The sequence below is a fragment of the Nanorana parkeri genome, unplaced genomic scaffold (genome assembly GCF_000935625.1).
Source record: "Nanorana parkeri isolate BGI_ZX_2015 unplaced genomic scaffold, ASM93562v1 scaffold141, whole genome shotgun sequence".
Lineage (NCBI taxonomy): Eukaryota > Metazoa > Chordata > Amphibia > Anura > Dicroglossidae > Nanorana > Nanorana parkeri.
Genome location: NW_017306409.1, coordinates 1,907,515 through 1,920,589, shown reverse-complemented (window position 1 = coordinate 1,920,589; position 13,075 = coordinate 1,907,515). Strand labels below are relative to the sequence as shown.

At 44.7% G+C, this 13,075-nt stretch overlaps 1 protein-coding gene across 1 annotated transcript; it reads left to right on the top strand.

The window, feature by feature from the left end:
- Positions 1–248: 248 nt before the first annotated feature.
- LOC108785071 (interleukin-27 subunit beta-like) lies at positions 249–11,710 on the top strand. Its single transcript, XM_018554070.1, has 8 exons — positions 249–324; positions 2,104–2,206; positions 4,419–4,492; positions 5,608–5,850; positions 7,571–7,688; positions 9,325–9,503; positions 9,839–10,002; positions 11,525–11,710. The coding sequence occupies exons 1-8, from the start codon at positions 249–251 to the stop codon at positions 11,693–11,695; spliced, it is 1,128 nt and encodes a 375-aa protein (XP_018409572.1). The 3' UTR covers positions 11,696–11,710.
- The last annotated feature ends 1,365 nt before the right edge of the window (positions 11,711–13,075 follow it).

The window sequence follows — 13,075 nt, the reverse complement described above, 5'->3', positions numbered from 1 at the left end:
ACTCCAATTCCAGACCCCAATCCATCCCTGTATAGGACATGTAGAAAGTTCATTGGAAGATCGATATCCAAGGGCAAATGCAATCCCCCGCAGGGAGATTGAATGGAACGTGAGTCAGAGGCAAATCCCTGAACTCTGATGGTAGCAGGGTAGCACCCTCCAACACTGCTTCCTCCCAAAGCACAAGAACAGACTCCATGAGCCACATCTAAAGGAGATCACTCTGTTCATAAGGTTCAAACTGAATCATGGTTTTTCACTTCAAGATCCTTCAAGAGTCTGAGGACCACCAAAATGTGGCAAAATCCAACCCCTGCAAGGCTGGTAATGTTACTATTTAGATTTTATTTTTTAGACATTATATGCTTACCTCTTGGATCATATTTTAAGAACCACTGAGCCTCAGTTGTGTCTTGCTTAGACCTTTCTCATGCCTCTCATCCACCCACCCGTGAAATACAAAAGCTATAATAATATAGGCAGGAGTTCAGCATACTCATCCAAGCTCTATTTCAGGAACAAAAGGCAATAGTCATACATCGCACTTCAAAAATGAGACAAATGCAGTTTCACTTTTTATTTACTAAGGCAAACAACACAAAGCAAATTAACCCACAGCAACCAGGACTTACTGCCCGATGCATGATGTTTTGCTCCTTTAAGCACACTGCACATGCTTGCAGAGGACATACGTATAATGTATGGGCATACGTTCGTGGACTTCTGACCATCACACCTAAATGAGTTAGTTGGAGAACCCATTCCAAAACTTATGTATTATTATGGAGCTGTTTCTCTTTGCAGCTATAACAACCTCCACTCTTCTGGGAAGGCTTTTCAAAAGATTGTTTTGTGTGTGTGTGTGTGTCTGTGAGAATGTGTGCTCATCCAGGCAAAACAGCATTTGTGAGGTCAGGTACTGATGTTGGATGAAAAGAGATTGCCTGCAATCAGTGTTTCAATTCATCCTAAAGGTATTCAGTAGGGTTGAGGTCAGGGCTTTGTGAAGGCCACTCGAGATCCTCCAAAACTCATTAAACCATGTCTTTATGGAGCTGGCTTTGTGTACAGGGGCACAGTCATGCTGGAACAGAAAATGTCCTTTCTAAAACTAATGCCACAAGGTTGGAAGCGCACAACTGTTTAAAATGTATTTGCTTTAACAATACCCTTCACTGGAAACACCTGAACTTAAACTTTTGGAGGAATGTCCATATACCCTTTAGGTAGGTGTGATGGTGAAGTGTCTGAAACCCTTTAGGCATACAGTGTATATACATCACTCTATAGCCATGGGCTCAAAATATCTACAACTAAAAGGGTAGGCCTCACATATAAATAATGCTTTGTTGTTTATAGCAACCAGAATCCTTAATTCGTTTTCGAATAACTGAAAGCCAACTGGTTGCTATGGCCAATATGCCTGGTGAATACAAAACTCATGCAAGTTAGTTGTCCTGAGAAAAATCCCTTTTTATTTGTTAAAGCTGAACTCCGGGCACAAAAGCTTTAAATATATTCCTCAATAGCCACAGGTTTTATTACGCTGAACCCTTGCATGGAGGAAAAGTCTCACACTGGATTGTTGCACAGATCTGGAAGAAATACACAAAGCACACCAAGATTCAAGTAAGAATAAACACGGCCTTGTACTAAGATACAATATTTGCTTATCCTGGAGTTCAGCTTTAACTAAATTCCATTTGGTCTCAGGTGTATTTGACCAAATCAATGTGCGGTGAAGCCAGAATTAAATAAGTGTTTTGTAAGGGGCATAGGTGAGCCATTTGGCTTTTTTTGAACACAACTCATCCATGGAGACAATATCCAATCAGACAACTCCAGACAGTAGATGGGTCTACCAGGGTTACTGCCACACAGAAAGGGTCCATTGTGTGCACAGATTAGCCAATAATATTGTGCACCAGACTCTTAAATCCTGGTTGTGCCAGTTACTAACATGGAATATTATCACACATGAACACCAAAAATGCTTAAATCAGGCTATGATCTCCACTGCATTCAGTGGGCTATAAGGGTCATGTAATGTCTATTACAGGCAATCTTAAGCTGCCATAAAGCGGTTTATCATATCCGTTTCAGAATCTTTGTTCTGGGAAAAGCTCAACTGTGGGGTTAGTGTAGGAAAAACACCACGGGCTTTCCAGTACAAGTTCCCATATGCTGCAATTATGATGTCTATGATGTAAGGAGCCTGAGACTCTAAGACTCCGCACAGCTTGTTCCTCATTCTGTTTTTTCGAGTAATTCCCTTTAGTTTTCTTACCAGAATGGGAACTGAAAGCTTAGATCTTCTACGTGGGGAACTATTTAAGATGTAAACACAAGCTTAGATCTTTCTAACAAGTTTCGGTGATAGCAACGGAGCTTCTTGAAAGACCTTGCAGAAGAGCAAAAGCCATATTTCTGTAGTGCACCAGTCAGGTAGGATGAATCTGTATAATATAATTATTTGTTGTTGGCCATGGTGATCATTGTATGAGTGTTGTTTAGTATATTGTAGTTATTTCTGCTGGCCACACTCATGGACATTTTCATGCAGTACCAACTACCATCATCTAGCTTGCAGCATCAAAGCAACCTAAAGAAACAAGGGAACCTACCATCACCACTTGTCAGCCAAAACTGTTAGTTACAGGTTGTATTGGTCCACTTGGTCCTTTTTGCAAAAACTGCTTGAAAATGGTTAAAGTTGCCTGAAAATTTCCATGTATGTGGCCAAAAATTAGTATCTTTGTCTTTTGTATTGGAGTAGCTGTCTTGTCTGTTACTTTTTATGCTTCAGCATCTGTGTTTTTCTCGTTGATGTTGTTTTGTTTTTAGTGAGCCAAAAAATCTGTGTCATCTTTTCTTGGGTTGTGCCTGAGCATGGTTGGCCATTGATGGTAAATAGCTCACCAAGCACCAGCAGTTGTTTTTAGACCGACTGTAGACACGTAAGCTGTGGAAAAATTAGGTTCGGTTATTTTGTTATTTCGGGATTTGGATCCGAAATTCAATTCTGTTCGGGTTTCAGATTCGGAAGAAATTCGAATTTTCGTTAGTTTCACATGAGTTTACGAATATTCATTGCGAATACCACAGAAACCCACATACAGATATTAATACTAAAACTGAATCTCCTAGACCCGAATGGCACTTGGAATTCGAATGTCCAAATTGCATTCGGGAGTTCCCGCATGCAATTCGGAAATTCAGATCCTGACTGCCATTCGGGTCTAGGAGCCTCAGCTTTAGTATTATATGTATATACTGTATATGGCTCCCATGTTGTCGTAATAAAAATGTGTGATCAGACCCATTCGGATGCATTAAACCAAAAAACACATCTGATTGGCCAGAAAAGTCACATGTCCAATTCAGTTTAGTTTTTGAACAAAATTCAGATGGGATTTGAAATTTGGAAACGGAAATTTGGACTTGGTCACATTTGGATACATTGGGATTCTGAATTTTTGTTATTATATCCCTTTAAATGATTTATATAGGTACGGCCAAATATGCCCCCCCCCTTTCCTCCAGAACATGTCCCAGTGCTAATATTTTCTTTATTCATGTAGCGAGAAACAGTTTTTATTACTCCTTGTGACATCATCACCAAGATTATAAAATTCTTGACGTAGGCACCCCTCTCCCCCCCCATAACTACTGTACATTTTCCAAAAGCCCTTCCCCATCTTACAGTGTGTGGGCAGGTTCTTGGGAGTAAAAACAACCCAATAATCAGAAGCAATGCCGGAACATTCATGACCAAATTAAGCATTGGTCTACTTGGTGGATAATTTCTGTAGCATCCTAATTAATATTTGTTTTGAATTATCTGTGTTGCTTGGTGTAGATTGTTTGAAGTATACTGTAAATTGGTTTTAGTAGAGACTATAAGTGGTTTTCTTTAAAGTATTTGTAAAGCCAAAAGTTTATTTTAATTAGTTGAGGATAATGTAGGGAATGGTGAAATCCCCACTTAGGGTATATTTATTTTTGCTACTATGTTCCATTGGGTAGATATCTCTTCACTTCCTGTCCTAAAGATACAAGAAGTGTCAGGAAATCTCTCGTCAGTCACCAGAGCACCATTGGATGATTTCCTGTCATCTCCTGTTCCAGCAACAACTGTAACATTTTGCATTTCCCAAAAATGCTGCCAATGGACAATGGTCACCACTACAAACAAAGAGGGTGAATTTGACAACCCTTCTCTAATCCATCAAAATGTAAAAATACATTGTCCAAAGATTCACTATAATGTCTGCATTGTGTTTTTTTTTGTAGTGACTTCCAGTACCCATGTTGTGCTGTACTAAGGATCCTACTATTTCTGTTTTGCTGTTGTCATTCTGAGTGCTGGAGTTGTCTTCTATAGAGAATCTGAGTATCTGTATTGTGTATTGTAACAGGACGATGATCTTGGTGCTTGGACTTGGCGTCATGCTGCTTATGGCTTCCCCTTCTGATTTCTTGGAAGACACAGGTGAAGAAGGAAAATATTAAAACTACTCTAGTGATATAGAAATGATTTACTTCTGGTATTGGCAAGGCTGATTATCTTTCATTTGTAATGTAAAGTGCATTAACTTGGGCCTCCAATGTCATGACACTAAATCAACCCTGCCAGGTCTGTAAGGTATTGGTAATGACAAGTCCCTGCAAAGAAAAAGCCCCAATGCCCACATCTCTTACCGTTCCTCCTTTTCAGTGCTGTAGCCTCTGGCAAAGTCTTCAGCATTCAACACTTATCTGAGATGGGGTCTGGTATCGATTTTAAGGGGGGACCCCATGCAAAAACATAGAAAAATGAGGTTTCCCTCTTCACATCAGAGTTCTAACCTTTCACATTATCAGCCCAAATCACATCAACCCTTCTCCTTTACATCAGAACCCTCCTTTCACATCAGAGCCCCCTCTTTTCACATCAGAGTCCCTCTGTTTCACCCAAGAGTCCCCCATTCACATCTTTTTTTAGGGTTCTGCTTAAGCACAGTCAGGGGCGTCCTGAGGCCGGGTGTCACCCGGAGCAGAGGCCAGGTGACATCCCCCGCGCGTGACATCACCACGCATGCACCTGACATCACTACGCATGCGCGGCCATCTAATTGACACCTGCCGGCGTCCATCTTTGTTATGAATGCCGGCAGAGAGAGGGGGGGAAGTTCACCCGGCGGGATGAGGTATGCCGCCGGGTCCCCTCCTCTCTCCTGACACTGTCGGGCTCTCGGTCCATGACCGAGTGCCCGGCTTTTTAGAGGGGTTGACACTAAAATGACTGTCAGTCATTTTGGTGTCACCCCTCCAATGGTGTCACCTGGGTGTGAGCCGCACCCCCCTTGTGACACCACTTGGCACAGTTAACATTTCTGGTGGTTCCTTATTTTTTGAGGTCCACCTACTCTCTTCAGTTGCCTTCAGCGCAATATTGGTACTTGAGGAAATATTTTAGAAACACTGCAATGGATGTTTGTGCAGTATATAAGTAACCAGTAAATAAATAAATCCAAATATCCATGCTTAGCAATGATAAAGTCATTTATTGCAGATTCTTGTTGAAGACATTCAAGATGCTAAGGTATCTATCTCTCCTTCTCTCAGTGAGTATTCTCATCACACAGCAGTATGAGCAGCTGGGAACAGATGTCATCTTGCAATGCAACTCCGTGTCGCTGGGTGTTAACTGGAAGCATAATGGGGTCTGGATACCCCAACATTCTAAGGTGCATGCAAATGGACAACAGCTAACTCTAAAGGAAGTGCAGAGGAACCAGGCTGGAACATACAGCTGTCACAACCCTGAAGACAAGAAGCTTTTATCTGTGATGGAGCTAAACCTTGGATGTGAGTTGAAACCTGCAGCATAAGTTACTACAAAACAGGAATGATGAGAAAAGTGACGACAAGCCTGAGTAAAGTAATATACAGGCTGCCAAAGCTCACCTACATATGTCAGTGACTTAGTATTTAAGAAGAACTCCAGGAAAACCACAAACTTACCCTTGGAGGGGGGGATACCTCCGCACTGCAAGGGTCAAGCGCTCACTTTGTCCAGGGGACTCATATAAAACTATATTACTCACCTGATCCTCAGTCCCACAATGGTCAGCGCTCACCTCTCCACTCCGGCTATGGCATCTCCCGTCTAATGCAGGTAAGTGGACCTGAAAAAGATGTGCAGACGCCGGTGGATCTTAGACCGCTAGAGCCCAGGGGAGAAGAGGTTGCGGGGACCGGTCTAGCAACCTGGAGGGGGGAGGCCTGACCAAAGATCAGGTAGGTAAATCTGTTTTATTTGAGCCCCCTAGACAAAACGACCACTTAACCCTTGCAGTGCAGGGGGTAGGTGCGGGTGAGTACCAGTGGTACATGAGGAAAGGAAATGGTGCAAAGGAGTATGATACTTGACTGTGGCAACAACCCTCTGCAGGCCAGGAGAATGTGCTATAACTGTCATGTGACCACTGAACACTTGAGGTCAGCAATGGCAGCCCTTATATTTCTCACATGATAGGTGTCCTTTAAATGGCCCATCTACTCCATATATGGCCTCTTGAGGAGAATTCTAATTGCCTGGCTGTCTCTGGTTCCAAAATGTTCAAAGCCACAGATCCAGAGCAAGCATTCTGTAAATGAGTGGCAGAAAGATGTTGGAATTCCTCATCTCTATAATGATTTTCAATGACTCAAAAGGGCTGATTTATAAAGGGTTCACCCAGTGGGCAAGGGCCGTTCACACCGCATTATAGCTGCTAGATGGAACCGAGGAGGAAAGGAATTTCCTATGCTCCTTGGCTCCATCTTGGCAGTCATTTGGCATGGCAGGGTGACCCGGGTGACACCATTGGAGGGGTGACACCAAAATGAATGACAGTCATTTTAGTGTGACCCCCTCTAAAAAGTCAGGCACTTGGTCATGGACGGAGCCATCCATGTAGTCACTTCAAGCACCAACCTCTCATCCAAGGTCTGTACGTTGTATGGAGTGCAGGTGATTTCGTATTATCAAGAGAGAGGAGGTGACCCGGCGGCATACCTCATCCCGACGGGTGAACGTCCCCTCCTCGCTTTGCCGGCGTCCATCACTAAGATGGCCGCCGGCAGGCGTCTATCAGATGGTCGCGCATGCGAGAAGACGTCATTGCGCACGCACGAGGTGATGTCACGTGCATGTGCGATGACGACACAGCGGGGTGTCACCCGGTCTAGAGACCGGGTGACACCCGGCCTCGGGACGCCCCTGGCCGTGCACATGGTGTTCGCCCAGCTATACATGATTGGGCAAACTCTTTATAAGTCAATTCCAAAATGTTAAAGGCCATCAGCATGACAGCCAGGCCAGTAGTATTTTCATGAGCAAAGCAATGGCAGCTTCCAGAAATTCTCTCATAACAGGTGAACTTTAAATGTCCCATTAGTCAACATTTTTGACAATTTCGATGACCTATTAAGCGCTGCCCGACGAACTCCTAGCATTAGATCTTTGCTTTCATTATCGGAAAAGAAAAAAGAAAATGCAGACAGTTCTTATTCACATCACAGTCATTAACGGATTTGTGTTCAGTTCCTCCGCAGAAGCTGGATGTCCATTGCTGGGCTTCAGGGTACCCAGAAAAGATTAACTGTACCTGGGACGTCTGGCCTGAAACTCACCTACCCACGACCTTCATTACCACCTATAGGTAAATGATGTTCATGTCCCTGTGTGTTTTGGGAGGAGGGTTTGACTGCCCAGCAGGGATCAGGGACTTGACCTGTGCAGTTTGGGATCTGACCCCAATTGGCACGAGTTGTGGATATTCAGGAGCATACAGGCTCATACTCTTCTTCCAGGAGGACTGATAGTATGTGGGCCACATACATCCCTGTTAGCATTGTGTGATCCTACCATTTAAGAGAACCTGTCACCAACTTAAAACATTGCAGCTAAATGCACAGAAAAAACAAGTATTTGAAATGCTTACATGCAGTGTTTTTCTTGTCCATAAACACTTTTCATTCACATGCAATGAACCTTTGAACTTGCTAGCACATTTCTTCAGGAGTCAGTTCCCTAGTTCAGCCACAATTCCACATCCTACCTGGCTAGGGTTGCCACCTTTTCTTCAAGCGAAACCCGAACACTCTAGTAGCCCCTATCTTAATTTTGGTTGCCCCTGTCTGCCTGACATCTTGTGTCCGGGTTTCTGCTGCCATGAAACCCGGACAGAGCATTCAAAACCCGAACTGTCCGGGTGAATCCTGGACAGGTGGCAACCCTATACCTGGGCATGTCATGGGCCTCTCTTCTTCTGGGAATGTAAAATGTTTGTTTGTGCAAGCCCAGCTCCTCTTCCCCTCCCCTCACCTCCCCTACATAACCTTTTTATGTAGCAGCCGGGGGAAGAGCGAAGGTGAATACTATAGAGCGGGGCTAGCCAAAACTGGCAATCCAGCTGTGAGAGTACAAATCTCATCATGATGCTGCCTCTGGGAATATTACCTGTGGCTGTCAGAGTCTTGCAATGCCTCATGGGACTTGTAGTTCCACAAGAGCTGGTGGGCCAAGGTTTGGCTACCCCTGCTATAGAGTGGCTCTTACAGCTCTTAGTCTGCTGGGGCTGCTAACATCACATCCAAGATGGTGACACCCAGCAGCGGTCCAAGGGCTTTGGGATGTCTACAAAGGGAGGCTTTTAGGGCTAGTTCACACCACAAACAGTGCGCACTGGCCCGATTTTGTGCCGGAAAGCACTGGATCGCATCCCGGCTGGCTTGTCCGGTGCGGTCAGAAAAAAATAGTGCATGCAGCACTTGTCTTGCATCCTTCTACTTCAATGCACCGCCACGCCCTCCCTCCCGCCCCTGAACGCAGGGAGCAGGCCGGAATGCGATCCAGTGCGTTTCGGCACCAAAACGGGCCGGAGCGCATTGTTTGTGGTGTAAACTAGCCCTTAAAAGTGAATAGCATGCATAAAATATATTTAATTAGTAACGCTTTCTTGTGTCATAGAACATCGAGTTTCAATATCCCTATGCTTCACACTATTGAGGAGTAGGCAACCTTGGTCCTCCATCTGTTGTGTAACTACAAGTCCCATGAGGCATTGCAAGACTCTGACAGCCACAGGCTTTGACTCCCAGTGTCAGAGGCATGATGGGATTCGTATTTCCACCACAGCTGGAGTGCCAAGGTTGACTACCCCTGCCGATTATCAGGCTTCCACCCATCACTGAACCAGAAGTATGAGATATTGCTATAGAGAATTTGAATTTGCATCATTTTGGATCACAGACCAACCAGTAACTATTTTGACTGTGAATTACATCATTCTGCAGGTTGGGATTGACAGGACCAGACCCTCCCAGTGAGTGCGTTCAGCTTGACGTTAATCCACACAGCTGCCAGATTACCGATTTCAAGATGTTTGCAGAAGTTCCGTACCTTCTAAATGTGACCGCTGTCAATCCGCTGGGGTCATTAACGCTGCTGCACCACTTTTTCGTGGAGAACATCAGTAAGTTCTGAGAAGAGCGTCAAAGTGGGCTTGTGTGTAGTAAATCATCGTTGTCTATAGATGTTGTGATGTGTCATTGCTTAGCTCTTCTGCTGAAATTGCAGATTGCTTGGCTGCCCTGCCGATTATCAGGCTTCCACCCATCACTGAACCAGAAGTATGAGATATTAAAGTCCTAGCAAGGCAATTGACATTTTCAGGAGAGGATCAGCACCAGCAATGGTAGCTCCATATTTCCCTCATAACAATTTTACTCTAACGCGGGATATGGGTCATGATGAAGATTGTGAATGTATTTTCTTTTATTTACTTTAAATGTTTTTATTTTCTAACAGTAAGGCCAAATCCGCCTGTGAATGTAAGCCTATCCCCTGCACCTGGGAATAGCAGGAAACTGTTACTGCGTTGGAGCCCGCCTTCATCTTGGCCATATCCAGACTATTTCCCGCTGACGTATTTGATCCGCTATAGAAGGACGGGTGTTAAACACTATAAAGTGGTGAGAAACTGGAAGATAATTTTCACTTTGATTCCATCCACTGAATTATATTAGATCATCTTCAGTTAAAAGAACATGTGGATTATGGGCAGTTTATATGGAAGAGGAGTGCAAAGGGTATGACAGCGGGCAGTACATGGGAAGAGGACTACCAGAAGGTATGACTGAGCAATATGTGCAGAAGAGTGTGGACGGTAAGGTGGCAAGTAGTATATACGGAAGAGGAGTGCAAAGGGTATGACAGCGGGCAGTATATATGGAAGAGGAGTGCAAAGGGTATGACAGCGGGCAGTACATGGGAAGAGGCGTAGCAGAAGGTTTGACTGAGAAATATTTTGCAGAAGAGTGCGGAGGGTAAGATGGCAGTCAATTTATATGGAAAAGGAGTGCAAAGGGTACAACAGTGGGCATTAATTGGGAAGAGGAGTACAAGAAGATATGACTGAACAATATGTGCAGGAGAAGAGTGCGGAGGGTATGATGGCAGGCAGTATATATGGGAGAGGAGTGCAAAGGGTATGACACTGGGCAGTATGTGGGAGAAGAGTGTGGAGGGTATGATGGCAGGCAGTATATATGGAAAAGGAGTGCAAAGGGCATGACAGTGGGCATTAGGGTGGGAAGAGGAGTACCAGAAGATATGACTGAACAATATGTGCAGGAGAGGAGTGCAAAGGGTATGACAGCGGGCAGTACATGGGAAGAGGAGTACCAGAAGGTATAACTGAGCAGTATGTGCGGAAGAGTGCGGAGTGTAGGCTGGCAGTCAATATACTGCATATGGAAAAGAAGTGCAAAGGGTATGACAGTGGGCAGTATGTGGGAAGAGGAGTATCAGAAGGTATAACTGAGCAGTATGTGGGAAGAGGAGTACCTGTGTAGGAGAAGAGCATGGAGGGTAGGATGGAAGTCAGTATATAAGGAAAAGGTGTGCAAAGGGTATGACAAGGGGCATTATGTGGGAAAAGGAATACCAGAAGATATGACAGTGAGCAATAGGTGCAGGAGAAGAGTGTGCAGGGCATGATGGCAAGCATTGTGTTGAGGAAAGGAGAGCAGAGGGTATACCAGAGGGCAGTATGTGCAGGAGAGAAAAGCAGAGGGCAGATCGTGAGGAGTATGTACATTGCCACCGTGTCACACATTGGTATAGCCACTTGGGTTGCTGCCATTGGGTTAGGGTTTACATGTACTTTACCAGGCAATAAGTTTGTCAATGCACAGTGTAGCAGATGTGTCTTATTCACCCGACTTACCGAACACAACTGATAAATTCTTGGGGAGGGAAGACCACAACCACTTTGATTTACAGAAAAAAACCTTTTCTAAAATAATCTGCACTGTAATATTACAGATGTGCCCGACCTCTAACATAAATTCATTTCAAAATTGTTTTGAATGATGGAAATTCTGCTGCTTTGTTTTGGTTTTCCAACATTTGCTATCAGGAGTTTTAATGACATTACTTTGGATTCTTCTAAATGTTTTGACTATTCTCTTGCGTTTCCCTGCACCCCCATAGGTTGGGCCGTATGAGCAGACATTTTTCCCCATCACAGGGATCCGCCCGGGGTCCACTGTACATGCACAAGTGGCGGCCAGGGATTTAGCTTGCGCAGCACACTACAGTGACTGGAGCACAGTGGTGACTGGACAACCATGGAAACCACATCGAGGCGCAACAGTAGAGTGACCGTTGTACAGCAATCAATACGATGCAAGCTTTCATTCTCCAGACTTACTGCCATGAGGCAATACATACACGGCTTCATGAATGAAACTGTCGGGCTGAATCCAGGCTGCAGCACACAATGACACATCTCATTCATGTGTGCGCCACTCAACACCTCTACTATGGCAGCTCCTGGGTGCCATGGTGCGGCCACACTTCCCAGCACACATGACCACACAACATTTCCACTAAACACTATCCAATTTCCACTAAACACAGTTCCCTTGTGTTAGCAATATTCAGGGCTGTACATATAATGAGGCTGTTGCCTCAGGTGGCATCTTTTTGGATCACGTGGGGGGGGGGGGGGGGGGGGGGGGGGGGGGGGTAGTTCCGAGCGGAGAGGCAGCTCCCTCCCGCCCCCCTGCCAGACACGCCCCCCGGCCGCACGCATGCCCGCCCACCTGTTTGTGGCTCCCTGGACGGCAGAGCACAGCTGCAGCCAGGTAAGACATCCCCCGAAAATAAGACCTAGTGTCTTATTTCGTGCAAAAAAAAAAATAAGACACTGTCTTATTTTCGGGGAAACACGGTATATACATCTCCTTGCATCTCCCCTGCTGTATTTTTCAGTATAGGTTCACTTCGGACAAACAAGAAACAAAACACAGCATGCATCTCGGGAGTCATGTTTATTTTCTGTTGTGGACCTTTAGTACATACGAATCATTTTGCTTTTCACATATTCACGTGCTGACATGTACACCATGACACCCGAATCATTATATAGAAAAATAGAGAGAAGAGGAAAGGTGCGATTAATGGCAGAACTTTGTACATCCAGCTAGAGAAGCTTTCACAAAATAAGATGAGACACGGATTTCCTAATATGAGACGTCATTGTTCCTAAAACGGCGAGATAAAGTACGAATCTTCACTTTCGGTATGTAAACGGTTCTTCCAAGTATACAGTTACAATACATTTACCCTCCGACATAAAGCAATAAAGATTGACAGTGTTGCTGAGTGGTGGAAGTTTTATTTTTGCGTATCTTTGAAGTTCGCTATGTGGCTTTCAGTAGATAAATCGGTGGGGAGTGTCAGGACATCATACAACTGGACACCACGTGTGAGGAATACAAGCCCTGCCACTGTACATGGTGTAGATTTGTTTACTAAAGAGGATGCAACGACCTTTGTGCATTAAAAGTAGGAATGCACCAATAACGGTTTTTCGGTACCAACTACGAGTACTGATATTTTGCTTTCGGTACTCGCCGATACACAGTACCGGTGCTTCCGCTGGCATGGAGCCAGTTTCCTGGGCAATCAGAAGTCGGGCAGTGGGTAATGACATGCCGACCGACTGATTGCCCTGGAAGCCGGCTCCATGTTGTTTGG